The sequence below is a fragment of the Schistocerca americana genome, chromosome 5 (genome assembly GCF_021461395.2).
Source record: "Schistocerca americana isolate TAMUIC-IGC-003095 chromosome 5, iqSchAmer2.1, whole genome shotgun sequence".
In the NCBI taxonomy this organism is placed as follows: Eukaryota; Metazoa; Arthropoda; class Insecta; order Orthoptera; family Acrididae; genus Schistocerca; species Schistocerca americana.
The window spans coordinates 450017439-450041821 of NC_060123.1; the positions used below are offsets into that span (position 1 = coordinate 450017439).

Below are 24383 nucleotides of genomic sequence, written 5' to 3' on the forward strand. Positions count from 1 at the left end.
TAAAAAGGAGACCAAAGGTTAAATTTAGAAACATGAAAATCTGAAAAGAAAAGATTGTAGAAATTGGCCAAATATTTTATGGGAAAAAATCTCTTATTACTCTAAAATGAAAGAAAGTAATTGAAGGTCTTTTAACAATGATTAAACTGAAAGTTTATGTATTTAAAAAAATAATAAAAAATAAAAAATTGAGGAATGAAAAGGGTAAGACATACTTGTCCTGACTGAAAGCAAATTTTAGAGCGGGTTATATAGTAGCTGCATTTGAAACAGGTTTTTGCTCTAAAACTGGACGAATATGGGAGCAAGGTACGGATGTCCCACTTGACTGACTCTGCCTTCTGTTATCCATTTTTTGATTACTTACAAAACAAGCAGTAGTGAACATTAGAGCTGTTTGGAGAAGAGAGAATTCACTGGCAAAACAAGTAGAAAAGAAGTGAAACTGGTATTGCTCTTATTGCAACGTATCTCTGTGCATGCCAGAACACTTCGTCTTTTCTATAGAAAGGAAGACTAACATGTGACACTGCTCCTTAACTCATTATGCACTTTTTCGAAGGATAGTTATACTTTTTGCCACTGTCACTGCATAATTTTTAATCTATAAAACAACAAAAATAAATACGAAAACTAACCTTGAAGCTTGGTGTTTTTAAGTCGCATCAAACACAAATGTGCCAGTAAAATTTTAAATAATGGCATAAATGGCTTGTCTTCTAGGCCTGGAATTTTTTAAATGGCTGATCCTCTAAGTGTTAAAGTTTGACAGAGAGTTAAACACTCCACGATTTACGAAATTCATTGCACATTCCCGAACATAACATAAATCAAGTTGCATGGAAATTTACTTTTAAAGTACTGCTTCTTGCTTCTCAAGCCACCATTCATATTATTTTCCCACAATCTGGTAGAAATGTAAACAACTGTGATGTCACACTCATCAAATGCATATTTCTTCACGTTACCTTCCATTCAGAAGGCTGTTACACTCAGCGACTGCTACATTGACTTGTAAATAATAGATTTCAGCTCTCAGTCGTACTTTTTAAATTTTATTGGCAGATCTAGCCCAAATCAAGATCTGCCAATAAAACTTAAAAAGGACAACTGATAGTTGAAATCTATTATTTACAAGAATGCATATTTGCTGTTAGTACTGCATAATCTTTGTCCTAAAACCTTTGACACATTTTAGAGTCAGCAGACTTTTCTGTGCACTGTGTAAATGACCCAGTTTCTTTGCAACTAAAGTCTTTTTTGACGTTATTCTCTGATTGATGTTTCATTGCTGCATTATTCAGCACAGTGGGCTAAAGTAAAATTCTTTGTTAGCTTATCAGTTCTTACAAATCAAACATACAAAAATTTAACTGAAAACTGAAAGAATGAAAAATTCCTGGAATTCTAAAAAATTCCTAGGTTCTTCTCAGACGAAAATGATTTCCGAATCTCTTGTCCATATACACCCTGGATGATGTCTTTGGTTCTCCATGACTTCATTGCCAAGCAACAAAGAGCAGTCTCCATGAAAGAAAATCTTAATGAATCAGAATTTGTAGTTAAATGTGATTTTTCAGAACATTATAGTATAGTTCCGCAGGCTGAAGCTCAGAGTTTCCACTGAACAAGCCAACACATTTCTATACATCCTTTTGAGCATGTGAGCTGTCATTGTTTCTTACTGCCTGAAGCACAATTGTGTTTACGCCTTTCAAAAGGAGTGAATTTTAAAAGCTTCCACAAAAGGTTTACTATCTTTCAGACAGTTCTGCCAGCTAATACAAAAATAAGAAACACTTTCTGAACCTTTGTTTTCATGAAGACTTCAACATCCATGTTTAGTGGTATTTTTCAGTCACAGCACATGGGAAAGGGTCTTGTGATGGGGTAGGGGGTTCTGTTAAGAGACTGGTAGCTTATGCTAGTTTGCAAAAGGCCATCCCATAATCAGATCCAGATACCATGAGATCTATTTGAGGGGGCAATAGCTAACATAACAAAAATAGATTTTGCCTATTCCATTAAAGATGATGATACTGTTTCAGAAATGTTCTAAAAGAAAAAAACAGTCTCAAGAAGCATTACAATCAATAGAACACAGCAATTTCATGTATTCATTACCAACATTACATCAAAATTATTAGTGAAATGGTTTTCAGATGACGTGCAGGGTTGGGAGATGAATGTACAGGGTTATTACAAATGATTGAAGCGACTTCACAGCTCTACAATAACTTTATTATTTGAGATATTTTCACAAGGCTTTGCACACACATACAAAAACTCAAAGTTTTTTTAGGCATTCACAAATGTTCGATATGTGCCCCTTTAGTGATTCAGCAGACATCAAGCCGATAAGTTCCTCCCACACTCGGCGCAGCATGTCCCCATCAATGAGTTCGAAAGCATCGTTGATGCGAGCTCGCAGTTCTGGCACGTTTCTTGGTAGAGGAGGTTTAAACACTGAATCTTTCACACAACCCCACAAAAAGAAATCGCATGGGGTTAAGTCGGGAGAGCGTGGAGGCCATGACATGAATTGTTGATCATGATCTCCACCACGACCGATCCATCGGTTTTCCAATCTCCTGTTTAAGAAATGCCGAACATCATGATGGAAGTGCGGTGGAGCACCATCCTGTTGAAAGATGAAGTCGGCGCTGTCGGTCTCCAGTTGTGGCATGAGCCAATTTTCCAGCATGTCCAGATACCCGTGTCCTGTAACGTTTTTTTCGCAGAAGAAAAAGGAGCCGTAAACTTTAAACCGTGAGATTGCACAAAACACGTTAACTTTTGGTGAATTGCGAATTTGCTGCACGAATGCGTGAGGATTCTCTAACGCCCAGATTCGCACATTGTGTCTGTTCACTTCACCATTAAGAAAAAATGTTGCTTCATCACTGAAAACAAGTTTCGCACTGAACGCATCCTCTTCCATGAGCTGTTGCAACCGCGCCGAAAATTCAAAGCGGTTGACTTTGTCATCGGGTGTCAGGGCTTGTAGCAATTGTAAACGGTAAGGCTTCTGCTTTAGCCTTTTCCGTAAGATTTTCCAAACCGTCGGCTGTGGTACGTTTAGCTCCCTGCTTGCTTTATTCGTCGACTTCCACGGGCTACGCGTGAAACTTGCCCGCACGTGTTCAACCGTTTCTTCGCTCACTGCAGGCCGACTTGTTGATTTCCCCTTACAGAGGCATCCAGAAGCTTTAAACTGCACATACCATCACCGAATGGAGTTAGCAGTTGGTGGATCTTTGTTGAACTTCGTCCTGAAGTGTCGTTGCACTGTTATGACTGACTGATGTGAGTGCATTTCAAGCACGACGTACTCTTTCTCGGCTCCTGTTGCCATTTTGTCTCACTGCGCTCTCGAGCGGCAGAAACCTGAAGTGCGACTTCAGCCAAACAAAACTTTATGAGTTTTTCTACGTATCTGTAGTGTGTCGTGACCATATGTCAATGAATGGAGCTACAGTGAATTTATGAAATCGCTTCAATCATTTGTAATAGCCCTGTATTTACGTCACCAGACAAACTGAAGTTACAAGACACATCAAACTACGTCACCACTATTTATGACAACTTCTGATGGCTTCGGTACATTTTGGAACAAACTGAAGAACTTGATGGAGTGATAAAACTTTCCTTTGTCCCTGTGAACCAGCTACCTCATTCTCCTATCCTACACATGTTGTTGTCCTGTGGGGCGTCAGATGTGGATGCCTCACAAAAGAAAATCCATTTAATTTGATAGAGGACATACACTCTTGTTGAAAGTGATGTAAATCAAACCTAGCTGGATTCTTTAAAATGTACTCTGTGAGGGTCCAAGATAATTTTTTTTGGAAACTGCTTTCAACTCAAAACTTAATTTTTCCTCAGGTTAATGTTAATTTATATTTACACCTATAGCATTACATTTAGCTATATATGGATACCTATCGTTGCAAAACTAGCATCATGTATAATTTTCTTGGATTTAATAGTTCTGGTCCACGCACCATTACGTCAATACTAAATTTCTTCATACCTTACTTAAATTTGTAGTTGTAGGTCCCAACTTCAAAATTTTTGTTTTACCAATAAGCTATTAGTTTAAATCGTATAAAAGTAAGCAATCAATTTTATTGTAGAATATGGTGACTGGTTTTGTTTTAATTTTTCATGTGATTTACAACAGTACTAACTACTTATGGAAATAGTTTGAAAATTTTAAACAGCATACTTTTTGGAGAATAATTAAGTCAAATTTAAATTCGTATTCTGAAAAAATTCTTAATTATAACCGACATTGTGTTGGACATCACTGAAAATAGTATAAAAAAGGCTGCAAAATGACACCTTTCTCAGCTCCCTAACTCAAAGCTTGTACAACGATTTTAAAAAGGTCTGTTCAAGCTTATTTGGCCAGTTTTTGAAAATTTTACATAGCCATATTTCAGAAACAGTTTGAGATAAACTGAAATTTGCTATTATTAGTCTCTGCACCCACTATGAATACACCAAACTTTAAAAAAATTAAAATGGTGATGATAAATTGGTTGTGGGGATGCGACACGGAATGGTACGGATCTGAGTGAATATTTATGCAGCTTCTTTCAGACAGTGCTTCATTACATATAACTGCATCACCTGCAAAAAGTCTGAGTTTACTACCGCTGAAACAATTTATTTATCTTGGTGCAAATCGATTTCAACTGATATCAGTCATCATTGGTGCATTTTTCTAACCGATGCCATAAGCAGAAGTACCGTCCTTGGCAGATTTCTATCATGGCGACTGGTTGCCACATTCTTTATAATTTTGTATTCCACGGTCGCTGCACAGCATGTATATGCTATACAGTCAATAGTTCACAAGGTCATTCGTATACAAAGTGTACAGCAAAGTTCCCAACACACTTCCCTGTGGCACACCCAAAGTTACTTCAACATCTGATGCCTGTCCAAGATAATATGCTGCGTCTTCCATTCCAGCCAAAATTTCTCGATGTCCCATATGATCATACTTTTGACAATCCTAGATGTAGAGCTGAGCCAAATGCTTTTTGAAAATCAAGAAATATTGCACCTACCTAACTGCTTTGGTCCAAACCTTTCAGTACAACATATGAGAAAGTGCGAGTTTCAAGTTATTGGAGTTTCCGGAATTCATGCTGGTTGGCCTGGAGTTGGTCATTATGTTCGAGACATTTCATTATGTTTCAGCTCAGAATATGTTCTGAGATTCTACAACAAATTTATGCCAAGGATACTGGACAGTAGTTTTGTGGATCAGATCTACTACCCTTCTTGTCAACAGATGTGTCCTATGCTTTCTTCCAATTACTGGGCATGGGTTTTTGTTACAGGAATTTTAGTCAGAAAAGCAGCTAACTCGGCCACATATTCAGTATAGAATCTAGCAGGAATTCCATCACGATCTGGAGCTTGCTTTGATTTCTAATGATTGCAGCTGTTTCTCAACACCACTGACACTTATTTCACTCACCTTTTCAGTGGTATGATGATTAAATTTGAGTAGTTCTGGGATTTCCTTTGTAAAGGAACATTTGAAAATTGGGTTAAGCACTTCAGCTTTCACTTTTATACCCTCAATTTCAGTTCTTGTCTCATTCACTAGAGACTCAACACTAATTTCAGCACCACTGCAAGTTTTACATACTACCTGAATGTTTTGCTACATTAGTCACTGAAGACTTTATGCATTTCTATCAAAAGCCAAATGTGTTTCATTCAGTATTTCCATCTATAGTCCTATGCTTTGTTTTACACCTATTGTGCAGTAATCTCTGTTTCTTTAGAAGTTTCTTTACAATGACATCATACCATGGAAGCTCCCTACCATTATGAACTGTTCTACTGTGTACATACATAAGTAAGTGCATGGTCAACTATTCTCTTAAATTTGAGCCAGATTTCCTCTACATGCTCCTGCCCTGTGCTTAATGTTTCAAGTTCCTCATTGAGATATGACATTACTGATTTTTTTATCTAGTTCACTTGTTTTAGTTGTCTTTTGTACTTCGGTAATCATTGTTGTCACAACCGTGTCATGGTCACTACTTTCGATGGGGACATCCTCAGCGAGGTCAGGTCTATTTGATGCCATTAAACCCAATATATTTCCATCACGAGTGGGGTTACTAAATATTTGTCCTAGGTTGTATACAGAGAAGGTATTTCGTAAAGTTTCACAGAATGTCTTATGTCCACCACTAACAGAACTATAATTCTCCCAATCAATTGCTGGAGGATTAAACATCCAATAATGACTACAATATGACTGGAGAGCTTACGTACAACTGAACTGAGATTTTCCTCGAAGGTTTTTGGTTACTTCATGAGATTAGTCTGGTGGGTGATAGAAGGGTCCAATTACCATTTTACCTGATACTGAGTCTTGCCCAAGCAATCTCAAGCTTCAATTTCTATCTCTGTGGATTTGAGTTTCTTGTCTACTTGTGACAAATACAGTGCCCCCATTTCCCCATTAGCCTCTCCTTATGCTATACAATTAAATTTTCCCCCAAAAAACCACTGTTATCAATTCCAGGTTTCAACCAGCTTTTTGTACCTAATGTCAGCTTCAATGCTTTTCAGGAGCAAATCCAGTACTTTGTTGTGAATGCTTCTGCAGTTAACCACTGGGATTTTAATGCTCTCACCTGTGAGAGGCATTTCTTTCTATCTTACACCGATACTTCTGAGTTTCCTAGAGCTACTATTATCTAAATTGATCGAAGAGTCACCTAATTTAAAAAATTCCGAGTGCATCGCACACACAGCTACATGGGTAGCAGCATCTGATGTGTAGTGCACACCTCATCTATTTAGGAGGATCATACATTTCTCAATCCTATGGCGTGAGTCCAGGAAGTTGTTGCCTAGCTTGTCACAGAATCCTCGAAGTCTCTGGCTCAGTTCTTACACTCAACTCAGAACCAGGGAGCCATGATCAGTTGCCAAATAGTGCTCTGTCAGTGCCAACTTGTTGGGTACATTAGCCAAGAGTTCCATTAATGTTCTCAGCATTGATCTTTGCTGGTACATACTGTCTGTCTAATATACATCTTGCCACACTGGCATGGAATCTCATTTCCCCCAGCCTTTCGTAAACCACAATCATCTATGATGCTCAGCATTAACGACTATATTTTATTGGGTGGTCAAAAGACAGTTCTTCCTCTGCGATTTTTCACTGTGCATCCAATTTTTCTTAATAGTATGCCACTGTACAGTTAAAAAAAAAGGCTGCCTTCTGCCTCAATACCCCTGTTCATCTCGACAAGGAGTAAAATAATGGAGGGACACAGAACGTGCCTAATTTCCATCCCGAGTAATTGCTTCTTTGGAAAAATTCTCAGGTGTTCCAGTTCTCAAGGAAGACTCGCTGCATCTGAACTGGTGCACGATCTGTGTGCTAACTTTTTTTAGCATGTTATTCGTAGAGAAAGAGACAACACACCTTTTAAGATCAATGCTGAGGACACCAGTGCCACACACTACTAATGTATCCCTAGTCATCTATAACACAGCACTGCCTGATATTCGTGTGACGGAATGCGTATGTACCAGGATTTCAGCACAAACTTCGAAATACTGGAAGAATGTCGTTAGAGAGACCATTGAAATATGCACTGGGCCAACCTCGTCAACTGGGACTGAGGCTATAACCTCGGAAGGTTTGGAAATCAGCATTGGGTCTACTTAAGACACTTGACAAACTATGTTCTGCTGTCCAGGGCAGGAGGAGTAACTACATCAACACTACCGCAACCGTGGTGACCATCCAGGCTTTGCTGGTCACAGACTCAGTCCTTCCTTGGTCACAGACATGTGCAATCTGATGCTGATCATGCAGATAACGGCTTGTGCAGAGAGGGGATGTAAGCTGACTGTGTGCCCATGGAGAACAGCCTGTCAGCACACCTGACAATGGTGACACAGCTGACTGCAGAAACATTGTGTCCTTTAGATACTATGAACCAGTAACACACCCATGGACTGTTCAATTATCTAAAACCCTGGGAGAAACTAAACAAGTTTCTTTTTTTACTGTTTCAATCTCTTTCACTGGTCCCTCGCAATACATGAATGAGAATGCAGTGAACTGCTTTATACTAAACACAGTATTCTCACACCACATTCTAAACAAATTCCTCAAAGGGACTTGGGGTGAGAAACCACAATCTCGTGGATTAAACTTTGTGAATATATAAATAGACCCAGGTTTATCGGAATCTTATGTTCAAAATGTTTTAAAGTTTCTACTAATACATACATCGTAACTAAAAAAAAACAAGAGCCACAAATATCTGAGACAGTACATTACCCAGGTGCTCACAGTGCCAACTACCACTCACCTCTGTACACCAACAAGACCATTAGACTATTTGCAATTGTGTCGGGCACATTTAGCTAGGAATCTCATTGGCTAGGGTAGAATTTTCTTCAAGTGATCAGTCCCACTTCAAACTAAGGTCCAGTTATTAGCAAAGATGTTTCTGGAGATACCCCAGACAGCAGTGGGTACCAATCTGACTGTTGCCCGCCGTATGGTCCAACTAACAGGAGTGATAGTCTGGGTTGCAACTCATTTCTTAGCAGGGGCCCTTCGGTTGTCATCACAGCCTTACAGCACAGAGGTGCGTCATCAATATTCTACACTGCATTTTGTTGCCTGTCATGGCAAGCCACCTGTGGCTTAAATTTCAGCAAGATAAAGCCTGCCCACGCACAACAAGAGTGTCTGCTGCTTCTCTTTGTGCTTGCCACAATCCTACCTTGGTCAGTCTCCACAACTGAGAAGATTTAGAGCATTATGGGCAAGGCCCTCAAACCATCTCGGGATTTTGACGGTCTAAGGTGCCAAATGGACAGAATTTGGCATAATCTCTCAGGACAACATCCAACAGCCCTATCAATAATGTCAAGCTGAATAACTTTCTTGTACAAGGCCCAGATATGGACCAACGTATTACCAACTTGTTCAATTTGTGAAGTTCTCTCTCTTGAATAAATCACCCAATTTTTCTGAAACTACAATCACTTGTTTGTCTGTATATGTTCGTCACATCTAAATTTCCAAAAGGCCTACATCTAGTTCACTGGATGGGAAATTATCTCACTATTTAGTGAGAGGCCGCTATCATATCCACTGAAGCACTTTGTTTGGTTTAATACATAAGTTCACACAGCTATTTACAATCGGATTGTACAAAACAAAACTTAGTCCTGTTAATGGTAAAATACTCTTCGGAAGTGTGTTGGGCCCCTTTATTATATTTTGTATTAATGTCTAGTAGTAGACAATATTAACAGTAATCTTAGACTTTTCACAGGTGAATGTCAGCTATAATACGAGGTGCATTCAAGTTCTAAGGCCTCCCATTTTTTTTCTAATTAACTACTCACCCGAAATCGATGAAACTGGCGTTACTTCTCGACGTAATCGCCCTGCAGACGTACACACTTTTTATAACGCTGACGCCATGATTCCATGGCAGCGGCGAAGGCTTCTTTAGGAGTCTGTTTTGACCGCTGGAAAAATCGCTGAGGCAATAGCAGCACGGCTGGTGAATGTGCGGCCACGGAGAGTGTCTTTCATTGTTGGAAAAAGCCAAAAGTCACTAGGAGCCAGGTCACGTGAGTAGGGAGCATGAGGAATCACTTCAAAGTTGTTATCACGAAGAAACTGTTGCGTAACGTTAGCTCGATGTGCGGGTGTGTTCTCTTGGTGAAACAGCACACGCGCAGCCCTTCCCGGACGTTTTTGTTGCAGTGCAGGAAGGAATTTGTTCTTCAAAACATTTTCGTAGGATGCACCTGCTACCGTAGTGACCTTTGGAACGCAATGGGTAAGGATTACGCCCTCGCTGTCCCAGAACATGGACACCATCATTTTTTCAGCACTGGCGGTTACCCGAAATTTTTTTGGTGGCGGTGAATCTGTGTGCTTCCATTGAGCTGACTGGCACTTTGTTTCTGGATTGAAAAATGGCATCCACGTCTCATCCATTGTCACAACCGACGAAAAGAAAGTCCCATTCGCGCTGTCGTTGCGCGTCAACATTGCTTGGCAACATGCCACACGGGCATCCGTGTGGTCGTCCGTCAGCATTCGTGGCACCCACCTGGATGACACTTTTCGCATTTTCAGGTTGTCATGCAGAATTGTGTGCACAGAACCCACAGAAATGCCAACTCTGGAGGCGATCTGTTCAACAGTCATTCGGCGATCCCCAAAACAATTCTCTCCATTTTCTCGATCGTGTCGTCAGACCGGCTTGTGCGAGCCCGAGGTTGTTTCGGTTTGTTGTCACACGATGTTCTGCCTTCATTAAACTGTCGCACCCACGAACGCACTTTCGACACATCCATATCTCCATCACCACATGTCTCCTTCAACTGTCAATGAATTTCAATTGGTTTCACACCACGCAAATTCAGAAAACGAATGATTGCACGCTGTTCAAGTAAGGAAAACGTCACCATTTTAAGTATTTAAAACCGTTCTCATTCTCGCCGCTGGCGGTAAAATTCCATCTGCCGTACGGTGCTGCTATCTCTGGGACGTATTGACAATGAACGCGGCCTTATTTTAAAACAATGCGCATGTTTCTATCTCTTTCCAGCCCGGAGAAAAAAAAATCGGAGGCCTTAGAACTTGAATGCACCTCGTAAAGTAAGTCTGGGGGGGGGGGGGGGGAAAAAAAAAAAAAAAAAAAAAAAAAAAAAAAAAAAAAAGAAACAAAACAACCTATGCAAATATTCAGTTGCACCTTCAAAAAGTTTCAAAGTGGTGCAAAGAGAGGCGACTTGCTTTAAATGCTTAGATCATAGTACTGTGCACTTCACAAAACGAGGAACTGTAGTATTTTATGTCTGTAATAACAAAGAGTCTGTCAGCTCATACAAATATCTGAGTAACTATTGTCAGGCATATGAAATTAAACACAGGTAAAGCAGATGGTAGGCTTCATTTCCCTGGCTGGCTACTATGGAAATCACTCAAAAAGAGAGATTACATAGGAAATACTTGTGCAACCTAACTTAAGCTCCTATTACATGAAGCGCCTAAAATTTACACCTATGCTCCTGGCGCACATGCGCAGTAGACTGTATGCACGAAACGCAAATAGAACCATCTTATCTCTTGTAAAGTCGTTCGTTCTACTGCACGAAACACAAGGAGGAACATGTGACATACTGGAACGTCATTTGTTCAAATTATTTATGTCAGCTCCAGGTACCTATTTAAGAAGAAATTGGTTTTATCATTATTTATTATGTAACCGTTATTCTATTACGTATGTTACTACTGACCTGAATTACAGACTCAACAGTTAGTTTTATATTACAACACTTTGTTACACACGTACATGTATATCTAAATTAACATTTTGCGCATGGAGGACCCACTGTTTTTGAAGCTATTGCCCTGTCAGTAACAGTAAATCTTCAGATTAGGGCAGAACGACGACGAAAACAAAAAGCCAGATGTTGCCGAGGTCGACCCAGGCTGAAAAGAAAGTACGAAGGCAGGGGATTATATTGCTTATGAAAGAACTGAGCCCTGTAGATCTGCAAGAATTTCAGAACTTCACAAGGATGAACATGGGCTTTTTCGAGAAGCTGCGGTCTATGATGGAAGATGGAATTAGCAAGTGTGACACAGTCATGCAGGATACTATCTCACCTTCTCGAAAGTATGTATTAATTCATATGTTTATATGTAATGCGATCATACCAGCCTAGACCACTGATAATACCAGTACATGCCCAGTTATGTTGCAGGCTGGTTGTAATATTACGTTTCCTGGCAACTGTGGAATGTTTTAAGAGTGTTTTTTAGCCACAGAATAGCACAGCCCACCATTTTAAAAGTACTTGTGGGTGTATGCACTGCAATTTGCAATGCTTTAAAGAACCAATACTTAAAAGTGCACTCGTGTTATTTTTCCAAATTTGGAAAATGGAATGCGATGTGCTACTCAGAGTTTTGCAGTCCCCGCCTGTCGCACTGGGCGAAACTGCACAGACTTTCTCGCTATCAGTGCCAATTTTGCTTTCCTGGCATGCTAAAATAAAACAAGAGATACAATTAAATCAAATATGAACTTTTGTAAGCTAAGGCATTACGATACAAACTGAAAATCACCGTGTAACTTTACATGCTTATTACTCAGAAAGAAACGATTGCCAACGTACTGTTGTACGATACAGAGGGTGCTACATACACCTTTCCTCGCTGTATGCCTGAATTAAGATGCTTAACGCCTCTTTGCTCCATTTCATTTCTATAATACGAAGTAATCAAAAGAAAGAATGTTTTCACAATTAGCTAGGATAAAAGAAAGCCTACTGGCAAAAAAAAATTTTCTGCATTTATGAAAACCTACTACTAGGAAGAAGAAAAAAAAAACAAAGCCGGAAAATCCCCAACATGAAAATCTGAAATTAGCTACTAGCCACCGAACAATACGCAAATAACAAGCAGAAAGCACTGCAGTACACCCTTCTGCGCACATGCAAATTATCGCTACCTTGTGTGCATGTGAGGATTCACTGCAGTTTAGAACTGCTCTCTATTCAGCAGTTTAGAACTGCTCTATTCTGGTGCGTGGATAGTGTGTCTTTTAATTTTTGTAGTTTCAGCTGTTCTACCACTATGTGGCTGTTGTGGTAGACCAGTACCTTTCATGGCGGATCGTCATGTAATACATGCTTTAGAATATTGGTCGCGCACGTGTGTGTGTGTGTATTACCAAACAGATCTAACAGCGGTATGGTATGTGTACCATGGAGAGCAATGCAAATGGTCACAGGTTTGTCCGATTCATGGGAGTGGCATGGAAATGCTGAAGAAACTGAACTAGCAGATGCTTGAATACAGACAAACTATCCCACGAAAGACTACTTACAGGGAATCTTGAGGACACAGACTAAATACAGTGCGCAGTCACTGAAACAGTCATCTTCCCACACTCCCATACGCATACACAACAGAAGCAGCTCTAATAACTGGTACAATGGGAAGTACTCTCTATGATGCCCTTCACAGCAGTATGCCAAGTATGGAGGTCGATAGAGATACCTTTTTCAATCAGCTATTGATTAACTCTAATATAGATTATAAGATTCAGTCAATTGGAAAGCAAATGGTGTTGAACAGCTCCTCATTATGTTTAACTGTTCCATGTATATATGGTCTTAAATATCACACATAAGATTTGTTCAGAAAATAGCACCTTGCAAAAACAAAATAAGAGCACAAAGCAGACTAAAACAAGATCAATTCTTGTTACTTTTTGAACACATCACATAAGTGTTAGTGTACTACACCATATTCTTTAACAAACCTGATCTTTGGACTTGAATGCCTGAAAAACTGCAGGAACTTTGGTATTAGAACATTGAGAGGGCGATTTAAAGCATCACTGTCCAACAGTTCTGATGAATCTTCACAAATTTTCTGCAGTGCACCAAATGCTCCCTGTAAAATAAAAACAGGTTGGTTCATATTTAAAGTACAGTATTCTGTTAAGTGTTTTACATCCTTTGTCAGAAAGATGTAAGCTGCTCCTAGAAACAATGGCTACTATCAGAAATTCACTTTTGCTACAGAACTGGGTGGTATCTTGCTTTCTGCTGGAGGTGTTTTGTAGTCTAGAAATTGCGCTTCACTGAGAAATCACTTTCATGTTGTGACATTATCACAGTGTTACACCATGTTGCTACTTAAATTACAACATTTACAAGCCGTAAGCTTAAAGGTTTTGTAATGCAAAAAATTTGTCAATTACAAACAAATATTAAGATCTAATTCTTAAACCTAATTTAAGCAGCACATTACTCTCTCACAATATATTGTTTATTTATTAAATGTCTGCTACATATACCCTATTTAGTTGTAGCTGTTTTGTTCTGACCGTGCCTCACTGCAGTCCACATTCATCAAAACTTTCATACAACAAATAGGAAACATTGCAATATCGGAAACCATTCTAGAGAACTTGACAATGTAGAAGTTTGAAAATGGAAGCAAAACAATTGTCAACATGAATTAGGATACATAGCTATTCACCACACAGATGAGGCATTGAACAGCAAGCAGAAACACACAACCAAAACATATGGCCATGGTTGCCTCTGGGCACTTTGACCCCACTAGGGCAAGTAGCAATATTGGCTGGCGTGTGTAATTTGGGGATACACAAGTGGCATAGGTTGAGGAGAGGTGGAGAGAGCAGGGAATGAATTGGGGGGGAGGGGGGAAGAAAGGGGAGAAGGGGGGGGGGGGGGGGAAGACGACCATAGATCTGCCTGTAAATGTGCTCAGATGTGATGAGGACAAGATGATGGGCTAGTAGATGAAGCATTGGGAGAGCTGTACTTGGGGGAGGGGGATCATAAAAAGGGAAAGGACTGTACATGTACGTTGTACAGATAAAGGGGGTGTGGAAATAGGAAGCTGAAGCCGAGGGGGGTGGGGGAAGAAATGGGAACGAAGTATATGTGGCAAAGAGTTTCCATCTGCACAATTCAAAAAAGCTTGTGTTACTGAGAAGGATCCAGACGACATGGACTATGAAGTAGTAACTGAAGTAAGCACACTGTGCTGGGTTGCCACTCACTCAGCGACTGTATGCTCCAGCTGTCTCCATTTGGTGGTGGCCATTTATGCAGCCACGCAGCTTGTTAGTGGTCACACTCATGTAGAATGTGACATAGTGATTGCAGCTGAGTAGGTAGCCCTACCTTTGATGGGACAGAAAAAGCCTGTCACAGGACCGGAGTAGTCAGTAGTGGATCTATGGGACATGTCTTTCATGGGGATACAAGCCGCTGCAAATAACATCAAACATAAAGCAAGTACGGCATTAGTGAGAGAAAGGATTTGTTTCAGTTAGCGTGAACTGTATTTCGTATTGAAGGACATGTATTATCTTCATTGAGAATTAGCAGCAAGACTGTCTACTTTGTCTTGAAACTGGGTGGATGGTGCGACATGGGACAAAGCAAACTGGAGCCATGACAAGGCTACGGCAAGGCAAATGGCCAAGTTCCAATGAATTTCAACACAGATGCTGGAGGAAGTTCCTACTCTACAATCCGTTATTAACTTCACGAGGAAACCTATAGATGACGCGACTATGCCTGTATTAGCAAGAGGTCTCAATTTTGCTCCTAAACCTGCTTCACCACAACTACTGGACTTTATCAGTTCCATCGAAGAAGCTGTCCAACGTCTTGGTACAGATGAAGCTGAGTAAGTGCCCCGGGAGTCTTGTCTTGTGTGTTAACAAGAGCTACACTGCTGAAGAGCAACAGCTTGCCTACGGAGAGGGCAGCAATCCGGAACTTGCAAGCACACCCGGATACAGTGGTACTTAAATCCGACAAAGGTAAAGCTACTGTTTTAATGCTACAGGAGGACTATACTAATAAGATCAATGTTTTATTAGGCGAATCAACATACTGCAAAATTTATAAGGATCTTACTACCTGAGTGGTGCAGAAAACAGCAGAACTACTGACTAACAGTTACTTACCAAAGGAGATAATTAAGAAACTGAAACCAAATAGTTCAGATTGACCTAGGCTATATGGATTGCCAAAGATCCACAAGGATAACGTGCCATTGCGTCCAATTGTGAGTAATATTGGAGCAGCTGCCTACAAAATGTATACGGGGACAAGGAAAACAAATTCCCGGATTATTCCTGGATATCCCGATTAAAAAATATGCATTTTCCCGGGTGAAAATACGCTTTTTCTGTGCTAAGTGACAGTTGGTTTTCTGTAGATTTTTCCCTTGGAACTGTAAAACTTATCAGTCCTTTGAATGGTTAAGGTTTTTTACACTCGCGTAGAACTTCCCGGGGAGGGGGGGATGGTTTTGGAAAGACTTTTAATGAAAAAAAAAGGAGAGAAGTTTTGGAGAGACCTTTGATTTGCAGCAACATATACAATGCATATTTTTGTATTACGAAAGTATAAATTCTAATTACACCAAACACAGCGAGTTAGTTTCTGGAGCGTTGAAACCGAGATTGCGACGTCCTTTTATAATCCAATTATATCTCATGCCACATGATCTCGCCAGCCGATGACAGCAGATATTCAGAGCATAGGACACGTGTTAAAGTCAGCCGATAGCAAGATTACTGGTTACATAGCGCGAACACACAAATAGGAAAAGTTAACAGTTTACATTAATATACATAGTATAGCTACAAGAAAAGCTAAGCTACCACATATAATATTGGTCTCTAAGATTAACAAGCTACAATAGAAGCTAAGCTTTGACATGTAATATTGATCTTTTTTGTGTGTGTAATACTTTAAGATACACAACACAAATGTGCCAGTAAATTTAAAATTATGACATAAAAGTCTGGTCTTCTGGGTTCGAAATTCTTGTAAGTGGCTCGTCCTCAAAGTGTTCAGTTTTGAACGCGCTGTGATTTACAAATTCATCCTACTTTCTCACACATAACATAAGTCATCTTGCGTAAAAAGAAATTTATTTTGAAAGTGACGCTTTTCGAACCACCATTCGCAATACTACCCGGAGACTGTCAGAAATAGGTTCTATTTAGCAGTTGCCAGAGTGTACCAGGAAACAGGCATTATTGCACGTGCGGAGCTGCATTGGTGTAGGAGGTCTGCATGTTCCTATGTATAAAGCACTAAGAGAGCTTACAATACACCATAAAAGAAACAGAGCATCAGAGAATACTCCCAAGAGCATCGGAATTTCATAAACCATACTAAAATTCATAACAGCTTGAAGTGCACACTGTTTTTTTCCAGATTCACAATGAAGTAGGTCCCATCTGACATTAAGCTTTTCAGTGTGGCTTTTGGGATGTAAATTTTCTTTAAGAGTACCAGTATTGTACAATCTCATTTTAGTTCTTTACTACGGCATAATGCCATACACGGCAGATGATAACGTGCACTTGAAATTCAGCGAACAGTTGGAACTAGTCAATACTGTGGAATGAAATCATTTCAAATAAAATGACTGCCTTAATAAAGTCAAATTTCTTTAGCAAACTTGTAAAAATAATTTCACTGTTCTGCAAGGCGATTAATGCTTGACTGTTAACAACTTAGAAATTCAATAAAACCAGAAAACAAACTAATAATATATTTTTGCCCTCCATGATTATGTGAATGTATTTTAAGTCACTTGATAGTTCCCGGCCACAGAAATCAGTTTTGTTTTCATTTGACGTGGGAGCTGCAAACGAAGAGAAGCAGCAAAATCACTTACACGCAAACACGGATCATGTGGAGACTAACCCCCTCCCCCCCCACTACAACTCTAACAACTCTGCGAATGCGCGAATCTGGTAGCTAGGGCACGCGAGAAAAATTTTTTCTCGTTTGAATCTGGCTGCTACTGCCGATACAGCTAAAGCCACACTTCATGTAGTAGGAAGCAGGAGAAGGTATTGCTCATACCCTAGTCAACTGCGCATGCGCATGAGCCTGCTAGCAACTGGTCAAACAAATCTAAGGTTAACAGTTGTGAGGTCATGCTCATAGCAAGCAGTTTATTGTTACGAAGAATTACAGTGTCTTTGCCCTATGGCCTTTTGACATATTTTTGCTATTTGCAAACGCTTGTGTGCACGTTGTTTTGTTGTTGTAAATGGCGCATTTCCCTTGCCACTAAAGTTTTATTTTTTTTCCCCTCTCATTTATATTTTATTGCTGTAGCATCATTCTCCAGCAGCAGGATACAGTAACATTCTTTGCTAGATAATCAATTCTTACCAGTCAAAATTATAAAAATTTAACGGAAAGCTAAAACAATGAAAAATTCCCGGAATTCCGAAAGATTCCCGGGTTTTTCCCAGTTTTTTCCCCAGATGAAAAAATTCCCGGGTTTTCCCCAGATTTCCCGGGTCGTATACACCCTGGCCTATGACTTAGCAAAGTATTTAGCGCCTTTGCTCAAACCAATGATAGGAAAGAGTCCACATCACAAAGAATTCTAGTGATTTCATCAGCAGACTTACGTTATTGCAGTTTCTATGTAGTTTCACTTTTTACAAATGTACCTCTTGTGAACTCACTACATCTCATTGGCAATAAGTTTGGAGCTGACATTACAGCACTGTTTGAGCACATCCCCCCCTCTAAATATTTCTTATTTAATGAGTTTCATGAGCAATTAGATGGTGTCGCCATGTGGAGTCCTTTGTCTCCCCCTGGTGACCAGTCTTTTATGGAAAATTTTGAGAAGCGAGCACTCGCCTCAGCCACATTTAAACCAATAGTATTTTGGCGATATGTTGACGATACTTTTATAGTTTGGCCTCATGGTTTGGACTGTCTGCAAGAGTTCCTACAACATCTGAACTCCATATATGAAAACAAACTTTACTATGGAGTTGGAGAAGGACTGATGTCTGCCATTTTTAGATGTCTTGGCGCGACGTAAGAGCGATGGCACATTTGGTCATTCAGTATATAGAAAGCACACTCACATAGACCTTTACTTGAAAGCCGCTAGTTTCCACCATCTGGCACAAACGATGGGTGTTTTGAAGACATTGATTCACCGAGCCCATATCATCTCTGACCCTGATAGTTTGCAAATGGAACTGGAACACTTGCAGACAGGATTTCTGAATAATGGGTATTCGTCCCAGCAAGTGGAGAGAGCGGTGCAGAGCTGTAAACGACGGAACAAAGAGGACGAAGCGGCCTTTATAAAGACTGCCTATGTACCACACATTGGTAATATTTCAGTGCAAATGGGCAGTATACTAAAAAAATATAAATTGGGAGCAATCTTTTGCCCACTTGCAAAAATTTCATCGCTGTTTGGATCTGTCAAAGATGGCCTAGAGCTGCGCAAGGCAGGTGTTTACAGGATTCCATGTGAATACAGCAAATCTGATACAGGGCAAACGACGCATACTGTGCAGGATCGCACTGTAGATCATCAGTGGGATATTCACCTCCTTCAACCTTGTAAGTCTGCCATCGCTGAACACTATTTCCACTGGTCATGTCATGAGTTACAGTGAGACAAAAATTGTGGCCCTTACGTCTAACTTTTGGAGTTTTATTATTAATGAATCCGTGAAAATACGACTGTCTGACAGCGAGTCTCTTATTAATCGAGATGATGGTTTTCAGTTTAATTCAGCATGGAATCCAATCATTGAAAAACTTTTGTGTCCTCTGTAGCCAGCATAGTTCTGTGGTGGAACCGCAGGAAGACAATCGATTTGATATTGATGCGGTGAGTTTTCACCACAAGCTGCACTGCAGAATCAAATGCGCTCAAGCAGCGCATGCACAATGCCAAATGAATCCACTTCGCATGTACCGGCAGGGCCTTAAATACCAGAGCTCAGTGTGTTTTCACCAGTATCACCTGAAGTATGAACTACACTCATTGTCTTTCCAAATTTAATATATGTCCAAATCAAACACTACTGAATCATAACTACCAATACTTCCGATGTTTAACTGATTCATTCCATCGCATCCAAGCCCGAGAAGAACCTCTGTTCAAAATAACTTCGTAAAAAAAAAACACAAACTAATATGAATGGAGAATATATGCTATTCTGCAGCTTATCTGATTTTATGAACGTGCAGTTTCCCTATGAAAGCATTAATTCCCAAGAAACTCATTCACTCTACCCTTCCATTATGGTTAGCTGACCCAGGTGGTTCCTGCACTCTTCAAAGTGTGTATAACTTTGATAGATTACAGAGTTCTGGCCTGAGCCATATGTATGCAGCGATTTTATGGAGCAAAGTTTATGTTCCTGCATTTAATATTAGAATTTGCAAGAAGGATGGCTTCTAAAAGCATGTTTTTGGCATTGTCACTTTGCTCGAAGCAATAGTTTTTGATTGTCTAAAAGGAAAGATTCTAATTATGCCATGTGTATAGTAAACTACGTTAGGTTTTGTTTCTTATAGCAACAGTGAAAGACTTCGGAGGTAAAACAGTAAGTCATTACCCTATCCTGAATTGCAAGCAGGAACAACACTGACGAGCCTAAGAAACTGGTACCATGCCTAGTATCTTGTAGGGCCCCCTCACGAGCATGCAGAAGTGCCACAACACGACATGGCACAGACTCGACTAATGTGTGAAGTAGTGCTGTAGGAAACTGACACCGTGAATCCGGACGAGTAAGAGGAATGGAGATCTCTTCTGAACAGATATGCTCAATAATTTTCATGCAAACCACTTTTAGAGTCAATACCCACATTGGATTAAAAAAACAACAACCAAATATTTTCTTCTTGGCCCACAACTCCCGTGACATTTTCTTTACAGTGTACTACTATATAGGGTGATTTTGTGATGATGTTATGAACTCTGAGATGATGGAGAAGGGTTCAGAAAAGATTGGTTCTAAAGTTACGAGTGAAAATTGTTCTGATGTGTCCGACAGTGGTCCTCTACTGCAAGCTCTTTGTCTTCTATATTTTGGAAGGAAATAGTGTGGACCAAACAAGAAAAATATGCCCATTAAAGATGGGCTCAAAAACGCGTATCCTAAGAGCTGTGGGCTCAAAAACGCGTATCTTAAGAGCTGTGAGCACCTGTTCAGTGGAAGAGAAGTGTTTCACAGTAGGAAAGATAAACAAATGCTCACAGCTCTTAAGCTACGCATTTTAGAACCCCTGTGTACAGGATATTTTTCTTCTTATTTTGGTCCATATTAACTCCTCCCAGATATGGAAAGCAAAAAGCTTGCTGTAGAAGACGTACACTCACAGAGTAATCTGAATGACATTCAACTCTGTTTCCAGACCAGTGTCCCTTACTGCAGAATTTATCCATTTATCTTTCTTCATCATTTCTAAAAGTTTGCGCAATGGAAACTCCACGTTGGAATATCAACAATATAAGGAAAAGGATAAACTGCTATCGCCTTAAAGATGACATGTTGAGCTGCAGGCAGGCATAACTGGAAGACTAACATTTAGCTTTTGCTAAAAATCTTATTCAGACCCCCGCCCCCTCTCGCCCAAGGTGGGAGGGGGGATATGAGCACACCTCACACACACCGACTGCCATTTTCAGAGGCAATGGTCTGAGTGTGTGTGTGTGTGTGTGTGTGTGTGTGTGTGTGTGTGTGTGTTTCCTTTTTTGAGGTAGGCTGACCAAAAGCTAAACGTGTAATATTCTTTTCATTGTGCCTGACTGCACCTCAACATGTCATCTTTACGGTGAGTAGCAATCTATCCTTTTCCTTATATTGTTGATATACTGAAAGTTTGTGACATCATAGCAGAATTACCTCAAAATTTAATCTTCTTTGAAATAACGTAGTGACCTCCTCTGATGTACATACTCCAACATTAAGCAAACTCTTTTTGATAGTTTGTACGTAAATTTTTGAAATTTGGCTCGCTCCATGTGCCATCAACTTCTTTGCAGGAAACTGCAGTTCCCACACCAATGGCTGAATTCTGTTTTACCACTGAGTGATACATGTTCTATCATTTTGGACTAAAGCTCAAGAATCACTCTTGTTGGAAAGCCATGTGACACAATGTACAATTACCCATCAACTGTTTGTCTCACTGATAACGCTCATGTTATTTCGCACAAGTCTCTCAACATTTTGGCAACATGACCATTATCTGAGAAGGTAATGAACACCGTCATTCATGTCTTTGATACTCATTTCTCCCTACCACACTTTTTCTTCCAGCACTAGAGTTAAATGTCCATACTTATGCAACAGAAACACTCAAACACAGGAGGAGCTTTTTCTCTGTAGAACAACTGATTTCACCAAGTTGAACAATGTTTTTTGATTTGGTTACTGATCGTCATCATTGCAAATGCGTTATCAGTCTAGCTGGGACTCTTCGCTGATGAGATATTGGCAACATTTTGCTGACCAGATGGTACACTGCCTCACACTGTTTTAAATGTGTTGAACTTTGACAGCACTGACATGATTTTCACCATAATGGTGACATCTAACACTTTCAGCAAAATTTCGAATCTGTAGCGCAAGATTTTCAACTTTAGCTAACTACAGAAAAACCGAATCATTATATCCAACATTCTTAAAAATGCTGCATTAAAGTTAATTTACCTGCTTCTGATCGTTGCTCTTGTATGACTCTTAATTTGTTCAACATTCCATGTGTTACCTCAGTGACAGATTTTGCATTTAATTTTCATCTACTGATGAGGAAATCAGAAACAAAGCCTTCTTACTCTCTTACCCAGGCTTTCATGACCATACTGTCTGTTTTAGCCAGCTGACTTCTTGTTACAACAGTAAAAATTCCATAAACCTTGAGAACTGCAGTCATCAGAAATTTACAGATTTGACAATTCTTCCCATCTAATTTCATTGTGACTCACAGAAATTTCTTCAGCCATTTTAGAATGCTTTTTGATCGAGCACATCATGATCCCGATAGCAAAATTTTGCATAGTAAAGGCAGGTTACAATCCTTTTCTGAGTAACTTCTCGTGGTACAGGAAGTTGTCCAGTATCTCAGGCAAATCATGAGAGGTCTCATCCCATAACTTGAGGTATTAGAAGATTTGCAAAGGGAAATAACATTTTTGTATGTCTTACTTGACTGCACTACATTTTTTAACAACGGTTTATTTAAACAGTAAGAAAACACATACAGTTCTAAGCAACTATTGAAGACTTGATGAATCAAATTGGAGAGGAAAACTGATAGTGCAACTTCCTTAAATTAAGGAATCAGTTGACAGGCTACATCCGGTGGCATCAACGAGTAGTTGATTTTGTAATGAAGGGAAGAGTGGGGGATGAGGAGGTAAATATTTAGAGGGAGACAATGCAAGCAGGTTCAAGTGGATGTAGGAATACATAATGCCGAGATGGATTTTTTCCCTTCAATTGTACTGTGAAACCCTACTACTTGTCATATTTCATGATTCTACATCAACGGGAAGTACACTATAGGTTTTGATGGGTGAGTTTACAAGTATCAAAATATGCAACACAAATGGCTGTACCTTTTGACTGCACTGACTCTGAAGGTAATATCCATTACATTGCCAAGAGACAATAGACCTTAATAAATAAAAAATTTCAACACGAAACATCTATCCGTTCTTGAGAAAAAAGGAGTCTTAAGAGATGGACAGACAGACAGACAGACAACAAAGCCATCCTATAAGGGTTCCGTTTTTACCAATTGAGGTACAGCACCCCAAAAATTATTAAATTTGTTGCAGAATGTACAAATTGTATAATGTATGGCTACTTTAGCACAACACTGAGATGCACATTCCTGCCCGTTCCCCGCTGTACGCACTGCTTGAAAATGATACAGCACGTTTTGTTTCACAGAGGAAGACTGCACTGTAGTTCGTTCTCTAGATTGTCACACAGATGACAAAATGGTAGATATCGAAATAGATGACAGAGGGATAGAGAAACAATTAAAATCTCTCAAAAGAGGATAGGCCGCTTGTCCTGATGGGGATACCAGCTCAATTTTACACAGAGTACGCGAAGGAACTTGCCCCCCTTCTTGCAGCGGTGTACCAGAGGTATCTAGAAGAGCGCAGCGTTCCAAAAGATTGGAAAAGGGCACAGGTTATCCCCATTTTCAAGGAGGGACGTCTAACAGATGTGCAGAACTATAAACCTATATCTCTCACATCGATCAGTTGTAGAATTTTGGAACACATTATGTTCGAGTATAATGACTTTTCTGGAAACTAGAAATCTACTCTGGGTTTCGAAATAGACAATCATGTGAAACCCACGCTATTCGTCCACGAGACTCAAGAGGGCCATAGGCACGGGTTCCCAGGTAGATGCCATGTTTCTTGACTTCCGCAAGGCGTTTGATACCGTTCCCCTTGTCGTTTAATGAACAAAAGAAGAGCACAGGGACTATCAGACCAATTGTGTGATTGGATTGAAGAGTTCCTAGGTAACAGAACACTGCATGTCATTCTCAATGGAGAGAAGTCTTCCGAAGTAAGAGTGATTTCAGGTGTGCCGCAGGATTGTTGCTATTCACAATATATATAAATGACCTTGTGGATAACATCGGAAGTTCAATGAGGCTTTTTGCAGATGATGCTGTAGTATATCGTTAGGTTGTAACAATGGAATATTGTACTGAAATGCAGTAGGATCTGCAACAAATTGACACACGGTGCAGGGAATGGCAATTGAATCTCAATGTAGACAAGTGTAATGTGCTGCGAATACATAGAAAGAAAGGTTCTTTATCATTCAGCTACAATATAGCAGGTCAGCGACTGGAAGCAGTTAATTCCATAAATTGGAAGAATCCTAAGGAAATGCAGTCCGAAAACAAAGGAAATAGGTTACAGTACACTTGTTTGCCCACTGCTTGAA

General features: G+C 39.9%; 1 protein-coding gene across 1 annotated transcript in view; it reads right to left on the reverse strand.

The window, feature by feature from the left end:
* Positions 1-24383, reverse strand: part of LOC124615274 (transportin-1) — a 144034-nt gene that overhangs the window by 98972 nt on the left and 20679 nt on the right. Inside the window, exon 5 of the mRNA XM_047143028.1 lies at positions 13368-13501. Within this exon, the coding sequence (XP_046998984.1) occupies positions 13368-13501 (134 nt within the window). The remainder of the gene's footprint in view (positions 1-13367; positions 13502-24383) is intronic.